The sequence below is a fragment of the Hydra vulgaris genome, chromosome 15, assembly GCF_038396675.1.
Source record: "Hydra vulgaris chromosome 15, alternate assembly HydraT2T_AEP".
Taxonomy (NCBI): domain Eukaryota; kingdom Metazoa; phylum Cnidaria; class Hydrozoa; order Anthoathecata; family Hydridae; genus Hydra; species Hydra vulgaris.
Window position 1 is genome coordinate 27630718 of NC_088934.1, and position 14489 is coordinate 27645206.

Genomic DNA, 14489 nt, shown 5'->3' on the forward strand with positions numbered 1-14489 from the left:
CTGAGTGATCCTTTCTAAAATTGTCAATTAGATCTAAATATTCGGTTTTGGAACAGCGATCTAAATCATGTTGAATCCAGATACTTTGACGTAGTAATACTTTTACTTGAAAGTATTACTACGTCTTTGTCAACAATTAATAGCATAAATCTGACTCAACATAGTATGGATGGTCCAAATGTGAACTGGTCCCTTCTTAATCTTCTTGAAAAGCAGCGTGATCAACAAGAGTTACCTAAACTTCTTAACGTTGGGACTTGTAACTTTCATGTAATACATGGGGCTTTCAAATCAGGTTTTCAATCTGTTGAATGGAATATAGGGAAGTTAATGCAAGCATCATACAAACTTTTTCATGATTCTCCAGCTAGAAGAGCTGATTATGTAACTGTTACTAAATGTGAGCGTTTTTCTTATGCATTTTGCTCAACATCTGGGTTGAAGACCAAAAAGTTGCAGATAGACTTTGTTTAATTTGGGAGAATGTTAAAAAAATAACAAAGTATTAGGAGACTCTTCCTAAAAGTAAGCAACCAAAATGCTAGAGCTATGACACAGTGTTAGGGGGAACAAAAGATGAGTTAAATGTGATTAAATTCAAGTTTTTTGGTTGCATTGCAAGTTTGTTGCAAAAAATCTTGCTGAGATATCAAACTGATGCCCCAATGATTCCCTTTCTTTTTGAAGATTTGTTCTTAACTGTTAAAAGTTTAATGGGTTTGATTATAAAACAAGATATCCTTAGCAGCATCGTCAATGGCAGACACCCTTAAAAATTTGATTTCACTAAAAAGGAAAACTTTCTGCCATTAAAATTAATGACAATTGGATTTGCTGCAGAGCGTGACATTATCGAAACGAGGAGAAAGGATGTGTTATCTCAGGATCTCATCAACAGATTCATGAAAGATTGCCGTCTCATTATCATTGGAATCCTGGAAAAAATGTTCGAAAAAAAGTTTGAATCGATTTTCTTTTCTGGAAGCAACTGGTTGCATCAGTCCAGTGTCAATTCTTTTTAAACAAAAAACTGACCTTCATCAAATAAAATCTGTACTACATCTAATTCTTTCTTGCTCACATATCACTTCAAATGAATGTGATCAAGCTTTCATACAATTTTCAAAGTTGTTAGAGGAAAGTTCACCTACTCTTTTACCCGCATTTAAAAATTTTCATGCTGGAAATCCTTTAGACAAGTTTTATTTTGAACCATTAAAGTTGGTGTAGATTACAAGGTTTTATCAAAAGTTTTGATATTTGTTTTTACGTTATGTCATGGGCAAGCATCAATTGAGAGAGGTTTCAGTATTAACAATAATATGCTCAGCGAAAACATGAAAGAAAAGTCACTTATATCTCATCGCACTATCAAGGATTTTATGGTATCAAACAAATTGAGGGCTCATGAAATAGAAATAAACAATGAAATGATAAAGGCTGTTCATAGTGCCTTGTTACAATATAAAAACTATTTGGAGGAAAATAAAAAATTCCAAGCAAAAGAAAAAGAAAATAGCATGATAATGCTTTTAGATCAGGAAATATTGGGACTTAAAGAAAAGCAAAAAGTATTGAACGAAGTATATAAAACATACAATGAGGAATTTATTACATTCACCAAGAAAGCTGGCAAACAGCAGGATATGTCTCAAATGAAACTTCTTCTTACAAAAGGTAATGATCGTAAGCGAAAAAGTGAGGAAAATCCCTTTGGAGTTCAAGTTAAGAATAATTTTATGTGTTGACTGAAGTATTTGATTATTTATTTTAATTTTCAAACAAATAGATTGGTTCATTACTCATTGGGGGATTATAATATCTGTTTTTTTAGAGGTAAAAATGCTCTGGGGTTAATGGAGAAATTTAATCTTAAGTTTGAGTGTTTGAATGCTGGAAATATCAGGGGGAAATAAGCAAAATTTAATGGTAAAAATCAGGAAAATTCAGGAAGAAAAAAGCAAAATTTTAGCAAAAAATCAGGGAAAATCAGGGAGAAAAAGCAAAATTTTAGCAAAAAAATCAGGGAAAATCAGGGAATTTTGTTCTTAAACAACAGTGGCAAACCTGTTTTCATAATAATGCCTTTGCATCTAATGGGTATATATAAGCATTTTATTTTAAAAGAGATATTATTGCAACAAAATCAAGACCACATAAAATTATGTGGTTTAGCAGATCTATTGTAGGAACAAAAATAGCAAGAATTTTTTTAAACTTGATTTAAAAACACTTTCCAAAATAAAAGAAATTTTATATAATCGTTTATAATATTGTATATAATTTTTATTTGGTATTAGCAACCCAACCAAACAATCATGCGGCTGCTGACAAACTTTACAATGTACTTTACAAAAAAAATGCTCCCAAAAAATTTTAGTATACATCTGTAGCATGAAAAGTTCACTACAAGATAGTGGATTTAATTATATTGGACTAACAGAGAATGTCTTTAAATATATTTATTACAAACACAAAAACTCATTTCAATCCCCACTTTCTGTTGATCAAAATTCAGAAAACAAGATTTGGTGTGCAATCAATGGCAACAGTTGTGCTGATTTAAATCTATTATAACGTTATGAGACAATCAATTTTGAAAATTATTTATAAATTTGAAGGACAATATATCTGATTGGTTTTATTTATATAATAGGCACTATATTCGTACAATATATCTTTTAAAATTTTTTTAAATAATCAGAACTTCTGTTCCAGTCTATTATATTTTAGCCAATATACCTAACATTCACTCAATATTGCAAACCTGGGCCAATACTTGTCAATATAAACCATATAAGCCTAATATTGCTTGCAATTAAGAATAATTCTAAACATAATTAAAAGTATTAAGTTCAGTTTAAACATTTCATTATTATGAAACAAAAGAAATTGTAGTGAATATTTTTATCAGAGCCTAAAATAATTAATTCTATTATAACATCTTCAAATATTCAGAAAAGAATATCAAGTTAATTATTTTTTTAAACATTAATTTTCTTGAGTGCTTGTTAAACAAATTAGCTTTCTTATGTAAAGGCCTATGCATAGTGGTGAGGCAAATACAAAAGCTGTATCTAAATATTGTTTTACTCTAATAAAAATGTTTAATATATGAACATTTTAAGATTATGTTTAGTCGGTAATTTCCTTAGAATTATAGTTGATCTTGCAAAATAAACTTCATTACATTATATATTTATTAATTATTTGTAGTTAATTGTCACAAACAAAGGTCACATTGATGCACCATTTTCATATTTACCTGGTGATAAGTTACGTACTAATCAATTTGAATTTTCTCCAGAAGTAGGAGTAGTAAAAGTTGGGGAATGTCAAACCATTCAGGTAACTTGTTTATATCATAAATTATAAATCAAAAATAAAGAGGGAGAGAAAAGAATAGTAATATTTTATACAGTTTTTTTTATTTAATACAAGATATTTTAATGAATCCACTTAAGCAGATTTATTCAAAAAATACCTGTATCATAACAGATAATAAATTTAATTTAGAAGTTTTAGTATGCTGTACAATATTCTCCTCATGAAAGCAATATAGCTTTTATTAAATTCAAGAAGGTATTTCCGAAGTGCACAGAAGGTATTTAACTGCACTTATACTTAACTTTTAAATTAAATTTATAATCTGTCACTTATTTTTACTTTAATTACCTAATTTTATACACTTCTATGCTACAATTATACACTGTACACTTCTATGCTACAGTTATACACTGTACACTTCTATGCTACTATTATACACTATACACTTCTATGCTAAAATTATATTACAATTAATTAATATTATTAATTATATAAATATTTTACACATATCAAATGTAAAATGAGGTAATGTTGAAGTTGTTAAGTGCTCACTTTGTAAATGAGAAGTATGTCCCTGAAAGTACCAGGCTTAGCTCATTTATTTGCAAATAGCTTTATAAGTTTTTAAGTTGTAAAAGGGGTAAAACAACAATCAAGAAAATCAAAAAATCAAAAGCAGTCTTATTTAACTTTAATATATACAAAAAAAATTGTTAAAAAATAATGTAAAGATAAAAAGAAAATTTCTTTTTATCTTCACATGGTTTTCAAAGTTTTTTTTTTTATAAGAGAGGTAAGATAAATAAATCAAAATATTTTAGAAAAAAATTAAAATTCTTATTGATATTACTGCAGATTTTTTTTTTTTTTATACTTATTAAAAAAATGATATTTTTTAATACTTTACTACAACTTGGCAAAAAAAAAAAAGTTCTTAAAAAGTTCAATTTTAAACACTTTTATTCATGTAAACTATTTCAAATAATCCTCCTAGTGGTTGGCATTTAGTCCAACAGGTCAGCCAAGATGGCATATTTTCTCAACAGATTTTATGATAAGCCGCAATTCTTTGGTGAAAGTTACTTTTTTGAGCAATCTAAAAATGCCTATATAATTAAGTTATGTAAATCAACAGAGAAAATGCTGCCATCATTGTACTCTACATTTTGAATATATGTAGTAAGTTTTTATGCTTTTTTTTTCAATGTATTGTCTTCTGTTGGCATGTGTTAAACATTTCTTTAAGATTATCCTTGTTATGTTGTAATTTAATTTTTTCACTCTTCATTTTGCACTCTTCGTACCTCAAAATTGCAAGTAAAGAATAAATATTTTACCACTAATCTGAAATATTCATACAAAATTAGATTGAAGTATATTTTTATGTAATTTTCAGGCTAACTGTGAAGTCAATTGGCATATATATATATATATATATATATATATATATATATATATATATATATATATATATATATATATATATATATATATATATATATATATATATATATATATATATATATGTATATATATATATATGTATATATATATATATATATATATATGTATATATATATCTTATATTATATATATATATATATATATATATATATATATATATATATATATATATATATATATATATATATATATATATATATATATATATATATATATATATATATATATATATATATATATATCAGGTTTGGTGCATTTTCCCTTCTGTAATGTGAAATTTTTGGAATGAAAAATTAATCATTTGTATCAGTTAAAATTTCTATTTTTGTACTGAAGCATTCTATCATCTAGTAAAGTTACTGCTGTTTTTCCCAATGATTTTATTAACACCTTATCATTGTCTGTGAACATCAAATCTTGCAATCAATTTTTGAGTCACTTCCCAATGACAATACAATATTCAATAATTAGTTTTGCAATAAATAAATTAATCTAATTAATTTTAATTAAGTTTATTTTTTATATAGAAAAAGAAGAATTTTTAAAATAAGTTTGTTTCCGCCTCTTCCTGAATTTTTTTGGTTTTTTTACACACGCATACCGCCAAATGTTAATAGAATATAATAGTAATACCAGAAAAAGTTGATTGCAAAATTTTTGTTTTAATAACATATAAAAGCATTGGGTTTTAAAAATTCGTTTTTAGTTTTACTTGTTGTATTCTTGTTGAGTACTTCACTTCGTTTTCTTAAAGTCCCATTGTTGTGAGAAAATATTTCTTACTTACTGACAACCAACACTAACAGCACATTCTTAACCAAGATTGTTAAATAGGTTTCAGCTTTAATAGGCTCCACACGTCTGAAATTTAGCTACAATTAGCCAGATATTATTAGCTTAAATAAATCTATCTGGGCTAAACAAGAAGGAGAGAGATTTTTGGTGCTTGGCTATAAAATTTGCTTTCAAATTAGTATTACAGTTTCCAAGTTTGCAAGAGTATTCTAAATATTACTTCGTTACTTGTAAATTTACAATATCTTCAAATGCACTATGGGGAACTTGCTGATTTTTATTTAATTTTTGAAATCATGTAGTCATTAGAAATTATTGAAAAATTGAATTCAAATTTTGAAATTTCCCATAAAACTGTTTTTAAAATTACTGAGCTACCTCAGTTGTATCATTAGCTAACGACAGAAACAAAAACTAACATACTAATTAAAGCGGCTAAATAGACCTAAACAGGCTGTACTCAAATGAAGTTGAAATGAGTGGTTAAAATAAAATTACTTTTTAGGGCCAGACTCCTTGAATATTAGTCCACTTGTTTAAAATAAACCACCACTGGCAAACCTGAAATAAACCACCCCTGGCATCATTGAACTTAAGTTGGTTAAGGTTATAGGTATATAAAAATATTTTTGATTGTTAATTTCAATGTTACAACACTGATAGATCTTGAAATAAACTGAACTGTATTAGAAAAGCTAAAATTAATTATTTTTATAAAATGACAGCTGTTTTAGTTTTGTAAGATATTATTGATGCAAAAAGGTTACATCAAATATCAATAAATTTAAATGGAAATAAGTTTAGAGTGTAGTTCTAGTAAGGCATTAGATTTTTTTCTATAAAGAACCAACTCTGTAAATTAGAATAGAACCAACTCTGTAAATCAGCTGAAAATTATACTTTTTTATTACTTTTTATACATATAGAATTCGGATTTATACTTTAAAAAACACCAAACATAAACATGTCTGAGAAGTATAAAATCTTTTTTTTTCATCTCAAGTTTTTCCCATTCTCTGAAGTAAAAAATTAGAAAAAAAAAATTTGATTAATTTGTTTTTTCTCATGCTTTATATGTTAATTGCAAGAGGGCACTGACAATAGAGACAGGGGGGGGCTACAAGAAGCTCTGTGAACTAGTTGTCTTCCATTTAAGAAAAGATGTACTGAGATTTCATATTTATCAACCTGGAGCCTGCTATAAAGCTAGGTACTGTTAAAGTATATTAATAGTAATTTTTGTTTTTAGGAGAAAGTTCATTTTCAAGTTTTGCTTATACACATAATGATAATAATTTATTCTTAAGATTCATGGCAGATGTTTTATACCTGCTGACCATGATCAGCCCAAATAATGAATGAGGAAGATAAGAATATGGTAAAGACAGATATTCTTTGTTTCTATATGGTGAACAAGTCGAACTTAAATGACTTAACTGTCTTTAAGTCATTGTTTGAAATCAAGAATAACTACCTAAATCTTGAACAGGCACTTATTTTCAGCATGTACAGAATACTTGGTATTTGACACAAAATTTATCTTGGTACTAGTTGACAAGGATGTTGAGTAGGAGTTAAAAATGTAAATATTAAAAAACCTGGTTGAGTGTAATGTCTTTGAGCAGTTGGTTATTAGCTGGTCAATAGAGTTTACTGAGATTGTGGATTCCAGATTTAGATTTTGCTCAAACTACTTGTGATCCCTGTTAGAGAGGTGGAGAATTAGATAAAGGGAGAAAAGTTTTTGAAGTTGATTGAATGAAAGTATTAATGAATGCTTTATATTTTGTACTATGTGTGTGTGTGTGTGTATATATATATATATATATATATATATATATATATATATATATATATATATATATATATATATATATATATATATATATATATATATATATATATATATATATATATATATATATGTATGCATATATGCCTATAGTTTTTTCTTATGAAAACAAGGTTATGAAAAAATGTATACTTATAGAGACAAATAATTATTGAAGACATTTTTGTGTGCTCCTGGTAATGATTTTTTAATAATTTAAAAAAAAAATTAGTTCCTGTAAGAAACATTTATAAATAGTAAAATTTTTACATTATCATATTTATCATTATATTATAAACTTTATTACACAACTTAACTTTTTTTATTTTATCGAGAGTGATAGATTTATCAGACTTTATCATTTTAAATTAATTCTAGAGTTTCTCAAATACTTCAAACAAATTTAAACAAGCAGTTAAAGGATATATTACAGAATCAATTATTTTATTTAGTTTAGATGATAAAAAATTTCATTATAATTTTAATTAACTTTAGGCAATCTGCACATTTTTGTTTTATGAACATCAAGGAGTTCATTTTCTATGTGCATTTTGAATTAAGCTTGAACATTTTAGATATATTAAAGAAATATATTTTTTTTTATTTGTTAAAATGTTTGGCATTTATAAAGAATTTTACTACTAACTACTAGTATTGCCAGTGTACAGTAATTAGTCTTGTAGTATCAAACTGCAATAATACCAGATAGGTGTGTTAGTTTTTAAGGCTTCTGGGACAAAAGATAAATGCTCTAACCACTGAACTACATTTGCAGATATAAGTAATAGATGTACACAATGTGATCCTCTCATAACATCTAATAATTGGTGTTCAGATATTTTTTAATCCAATTATTATTTTAGGTCAACTGAGAATAAGTCCAAACAGTTTGCTTCCATGTTTTGAGCAATATTGCCAACAACTTTACCTGTAATCGAAAAAAAATTTAGTGATAAAAAATATAGTAGCTCATGGTCGTGCCCCTTATTTAAAAAAAAGTCATAATTAATGATATAAACAAGCTGGATAACTTTGTATGTCTTTTTGATGAGTCTTACAAAAAAGTTGTAACAAAAGGTTGAATGGGGTTGCATGTGTGATATTGGAATGACAAGAGTAATACAGTTTGTAGAAGATTTTAAATTTCAGAATTTATGAGAAAAGCTACAGCTCCATATATTCTAAATATGTTAAATTCCTCATGACTGGTTTGAATGATGAAAAAATGCTAAGGTATCTATAGACGCCCTTAATGTAAATAAACAATTTTTGATAATGCTCAATAAAAAAGAATAATAAATTGATAGTATGCAAACTACAGGTATCAATATCAATGAGTATATTGATACCTGTAGTTTGCATACTATCAATGGTTCCTTCAAAATGCAGTAATGGTGTAATGGTGGGTACACTCACTTCATAAGCAAGAAGTTCCGAGTTTGATCTCCACTGCATCCCTGGTAGTACTGTGCTAAAAAAAAATCAAATTATTTAAAGAAAATGTATGTTTTTATTAATTTAAATGCTTCTTTTTATTAAATATTTATATTTTGTTAAAATGTTTAGATAAAACTTTACTCAATAAATTTGGGCGAGTTTATGGAACATTTTTCTTGGTTAGTCGGCAGTTCAAATGAAAAATCCATCGCTATAAGGTTTTTAAATTAATAATAGTTTTAGCTTAATATAAAAACTTTGGTAATATATTTATGATAAATATTTAATTTTTAAATATTTTTGAATACTTTTTAGAGGTTGTGTAATAGGACCAACATTTCATTTTGATGTAATTAAATTAAGATTTGGGTTGATCTCTTATGGTAATATAATTTTCCTTTAAAATTTTTTAAAGTAGTTGTAAAAAAAAGTCCACAAAAACTGGCTGTAAGAATTTTTTTATAATATTTTTCAACTTTTTTCAGGTTTTACCTATGAAAAATCTTGTAGGCTCATTAATACATCATCTGTTCCAATATCTTTTTGTTTAACTTTTCCATCAGATGGTAGAGGAATATGTGCTGCAGAACATGTAAAAACGGGCGACTTTGATTTACCATATTTTCCAAAAGAATTTGAGGTTATACCATCAAATGGTAGCTTATGTCCTTTTTCTGATATTCAGATTCAGGTGTCTGCGATATTTTCTGATTTTTTAAATTGATATTTTGGTTTTTATTGATTTTTATCTCTGGTTTATATAAATAGCCATATGTTAGCCAGGTATTAGGTTGCTTCAAGCTGGTGTAGATTGTTTATATAAGAGTTAACTCTTATTTTCTTATAAACAATCTACAGTTAAATAAAAAAGTTCAACTAGCTAGCTAGAAGTTGACTTTTTTAGCTTCTTGCTGAAAAAGTCAACTTTTACCTGTCTTATTTGAAAGAAAAAAAAAATTTTTCTAGAATTATAAAGAGAATTAGAATTAAAATTAGAATTATAAAGAGTAGGTAAACTTAAACAAAACTAACACATTCCAGCGGTTTATTTATTTTTTCTGTATAAATTTAAAGTTTTCAAGCTAAAAAGATGTATTTTTTTTCTAACTTAAAAACAAAAATATCTGAAATCTTTATGTTAACTGTCAATTTAAACCCAAATAAATTGCAATATTTAAAATCATGATTTTTTATAAATGTTTTATTTACATAAGTTTAACTAATTATATGGCTTTTATATAAAACTACTTAATTTTGCAGGACCCAAACATGTCTGAAAATTTATAAAAATTAAAAAATAAATTATTTACATTTTATTATGTATGAAAATGCGAAGGAAAATGTTTTACACCAACATTCATTTTAAGAATTCATTTATTTTAACTCACTCTATTTTATGTTTCATAAAGAATATGTAAAAAAATTAAATAGGTTAAAATCGAAAAGACATGCAACTTTCAAATTTTCCACATTATAGTTTTATAATATAATAAAGGTACACCCCCTTGAAGCAATTGATTTTCTTAAAAAAAAGTTGAAAATCACTGGTGTTTATTAAATATATAATTAGTTCTACAAAAAAGAATATATATCAATAGACAACACCATGGTATATTTTAAATAATTACCATTTGTTTAACTAATTTTATCTTCCACTACATCTTCCACTACTACCATGGATGTAATAATAAATAATTATTGACCACAATCATTTAAAAGTATAACTTATAGTAGTTTTGGTTACTTTAATTGATTTTCTATGAGTTTGTTTTGTTTTAAATTTTATTGTTGCTTTGTTTTAGATTCGATTTACACCATTAAGCTCAGGCAGTTATAAAACATTTCTTGCAGTTGAAGTAGATGGTTTAGGGGATTATATTTTTAAACTTCCTGTATCTGCAAGGTTACTAATTATTAAATTTAAAAAAACAAATATTTATTTTACTTTTTTTTTTTGATTATGTTTAACTTTTTTTTAGATCAATCATTCCATCAATTGATTTACTGACACCACTTTTGGATTTTGGTCGGTGTTTTATTAACTATCAGTATGAGAATTTTATAGAGTTGCATAACAGTTCTGACTTTCTTGCAAGTTATGAAATTCAAGTTGAGGTAAATGATCAAACCTATTTCAGATTATAACTAGTAACAGGTTTCAAGATTTCAAATTATGTTTTGTTTTTTATAGACCGAAGATAACACTACCATAGCATGCTTGTTGCCTAAAGTAAGATTTTGCAATTTTTAGTAATTTTGAAAATTAAGTTGGTAATTTTAAAAATTAAAAAAATTATTTTTATAAGGGAAGATTATGTGATTAACAATTATTTTAAATAATCAATCCTCTAAATATGAAAAAAAAAGATAATAAATTGTGTATATGGCACCGTTTTAGGAATTATGCATTGTTTTAGGTTTAGGAAATATGCATTGTTTTTTAGGTTCAGGTAAAAAAGAAAAGCATAAAAAGCTATTAAAAAATTTTTTTTAATAATTATTTACATTATTTTCACTTTGTTGTAAAAAATTTTTGTAAGGGCATGTTGTCAGGACCATTAGTGCATTTTTTGACTTTCAGAAAACACTAATGTAAACGTCTTTAGCATTGCTCTTATTTTTTTACAAAGGATACAAGTTGTGTTATCAATAAATAAGGCTAGTTATTTTATAATACACAATTATTGAAAGCAGAAATTACAAAAGAAGCTTTTATTTTATATGTTAGGGAATTATTGAATGTCGTAGTACATGTAAGATTCCTATTCAGTTTACACTTAGAAGTGTGGTTAACATTTCAACTGTAATCAAGATTCAAATATTTGGTTGTCTTGACCAAGTTAAGGTTCAAATTTAATATTTTTCTACAAAATAAATTTTGTTACAATTTTTAAAATATTAAATTTTATTTTAATTTATTTTATTAATTTTTAAAATATTAAAGTTTATTAAATAAACAATTAGTTTATGTATAACTTTTGTTTAGGAGGTAACTTTAAAAGCTAGAGGTGAAGGACCCGTCATCTATATTGATAAACCTGATATAGACTTTGGAAATATTGCTGTATTACAAGATGCAACTTGTAATCTTCAACTTTCAAATGAATCTCCAATACCAGCTCATGTTAATTGTAAAATGGTAAAATTTTATGTTTAAGTTATTTTGCGTTTACCATATCATTAAGTGCATTTAATTATTTAATTTGTTTTGAAACAATTTCCATAACTTTTGTTTTGTGATCAAAATTTATGATAAGTTTATGAATGTATAAAAGATATGTGATTGTATGGAAAATATATGAATGTATTAAAAATATATGAATGTATTAAAAATATATGAATGTATAAAAAAATATATGAATGTATAAAAAAATATAATATTTTATGAAAAATACTAATTTTACTATTTTAAAGCATTTTTAAAAATATAAAAACTTCTATATATAACTTATTATATATATACAAAAGATTTGATCTTTAAAATAAAGTTTAGAGAAAATATTTAGTTATATTACTTGGTTTTTTAATTTCATGTTTAGTTGCATTTAAATTCTCCATTTCATGTTGAACCATTTTCTGTATTAATTGATAGTCACTCAAAGATTATGTTAAAAGTTATTGCAAATGTCAATGATAATGTTAGGTAATTTTTGATCAGTAAATATCTGTAAATTTTAATGAATGGAAATATTCTGTGAATTTGATCAATAACAATCTCTTGTAACTTTTGATTAATTATATAGTTCTGTAATATTTAGTTGATTTTTAAAACAACTTCACAATTATTTTGTGTTTAAGATTTCAAGATAAAGTTATAATATATGTTACAAATGGTCAAACTTATGTAATTACTTTAAAAGCAAATGGCCAAGGTTCAACTATAATTACAGAACCATCTATTTCACCAATGTGGGATGTTGGACCACATCTATGTTGTTACAATTACACTCAAAAGTTTCGCTTTTATAATAAAGGCAAAAGAGTACAGCAGGTTTATTGGCGAACCAAAGGATTTTCTTCTAGTAAATTAAAGCATAAAAAAAAATTAAGTGCAGATAATGTAAATTTTAAGGTAATAATTGATGAAAGCATTTTTTTTTTTATCATTAGTTGTTTTAATGATATGAATATTTTTGAATACTGGAATTTTTTTTATTTAACAAATAATCAGTCTTCGTGTGGTGAGGCTTCCATTTTCAAATTAACTCCAAACTCGTTTTCTATTGGGCCTGGTAAATATCAAGATGTATATTTAGAAGGATATTCAGACAGGTAAGTTGACATGGTTTTTTAAAAAACATATTTTTTAATTTTTTGTGTTTAGTCTTAGCTAAAGATATTTTTTATTTATTTTCAAGTTACTAAGGAATTTTCTTTTTAGTGCAAAGTTTGTTAAAGAAAAGTTATTTTGTCAAGCTATAATTGGAAGCAATTCCTATAAAGAAAATATAATGAATGTAGAAGTAGTCGCAAATTTTATTCAACCTTTGCTTGAATTTTCTGAAAAAACTATTAATTTTAATATCATTAAGGTAAAAAACTATTTTATTTTAGTTTATGAGAACTTATATTTAATAGAAGACAATAAATGACGAATGGTTTCATGTTGTGCTTAGGTAGTAAAATGTAAACTAAAAGGAAAAAACTTTTTGCAGTAGTGGTTTTTTGTTTCTGGGATTTTTGTTTTGTTGATTAGTGTTCAGTTTCATCTGTAGCATGTTAAAGTTAGTATGAATAATTGCACAATGTTTTTAGCAAATTAGTTTACAGTAGTAGTATTTAATACAATGTACTTTAGTAGTTAATGCTAATTAGTTTAAATTATAATTATATTATTATAATTATATATATATATATCCTGGTTAAGACCATTGTCACGAAAGGTACTTTTGTTGTGTTGTATTTCCAACGCTTCCCTAACTTTCCTATTAAAACTATTTATTTCTATTTTTAAGGTATTGCGACCATTCCAGTGAAAATTTCCTTGGCAAATTTTGGAATGTTCAGCTACAGCTGAATTTTTCCCTTTACCTTTACTTTGTTGTGCACTTGTTTGATGCTGGCATATCCGAGACGATATCTTAAGTCCAGTTTCACCAACATAACATTTGCCACAAGAGCACTCTATTTTGTAAACACCGGGTTAGGAATTAACTGGTAGTGTAGGCTTATTTTTAGAACTAAGTAGACTTTTGAGATTTTTTGGAGATTTAAACACTGGTGCGTATCCTGCTTTTTTAAAAACTCTTCGTAACTTAGGACTGATTCCAGGGATCCAGGGTAAAAACAAAATTCTTTTTGGAGACATTAGGAAATGGTTATTTTTTGTGAGATCTTTTTTGTTGTTAGCACTTTCTTTTGCAGACTTAACTAGTTTTTCCAGACTTTTCCTCTCATAGCCGTTTTCTACAAATACATCAATAAGAAACGACAGCTCATCATCAATGTTATTTATTGTAACCTTAACAATGAACAAAGGAGAGCTCTTTATGAAATTAGGAAAGATATGAATATTCAGATATATCCCTTTGACAAAGGATCTGGATTAGTTCAAATCGATCGGAATAGTGGTCTAGAAAAAATTAAAGAACACTTAGGAGATACAAAATAGTTAAATTATGACCCAACTATTCAA

The 14489-nt window shown here is 26.0% G+C and overlaps 1 protein-coding gene across 2 annotated transcripts in view; it reads left to right on the forward strand.

Annotated features, from left to right (window-relative positions):
- The window catches only part of LOC100201323 (hydrocephalus-inducing protein), a 150370-nt gene that overhangs the window by 42494 nt on the left and 93387 nt on the right, over positions 1-14489 (forward strand). For both annotated transcript variants that reach the window (XM_065818900.1, XM_065818901.1), the window contains exons 13-25: positions 3217-3348; positions 8984-9072; positions 9170-9237; positions 9340-9545; positions 10657-10757; positions 10834-10969; positions 11046-11084; positions 11583-11699; positions 11841-11993; positions 12394-12497; positions 12653-12926; positions 13026-13126; positions 13236-13386. In XM_065818900.1, the coding sequence (XP_065674972.1) occupies positions 3217-3348; positions 8984-9072; positions 9170-9237; positions 9340-9545; positions 10657-10757; positions 10834-10969; positions 11046-11084; positions 11583-11699; positions 11841-11993; positions 12394-12497; positions 12653-12926; positions 13026-13126; positions 13236-13386 (1671 nt within the window). The remainder of the gene's footprint in view (positions 1-3216; positions 3349-8983; positions 9073-9169; positions 9238-9339; positions 9546-10656; positions 10758-10833; positions 10970-11045; positions 11085-11582; positions 11700-11840; positions 11994-12393; positions 12498-12652; positions 12927-13025; positions 13127-13235; positions 13387-14489) is intronic.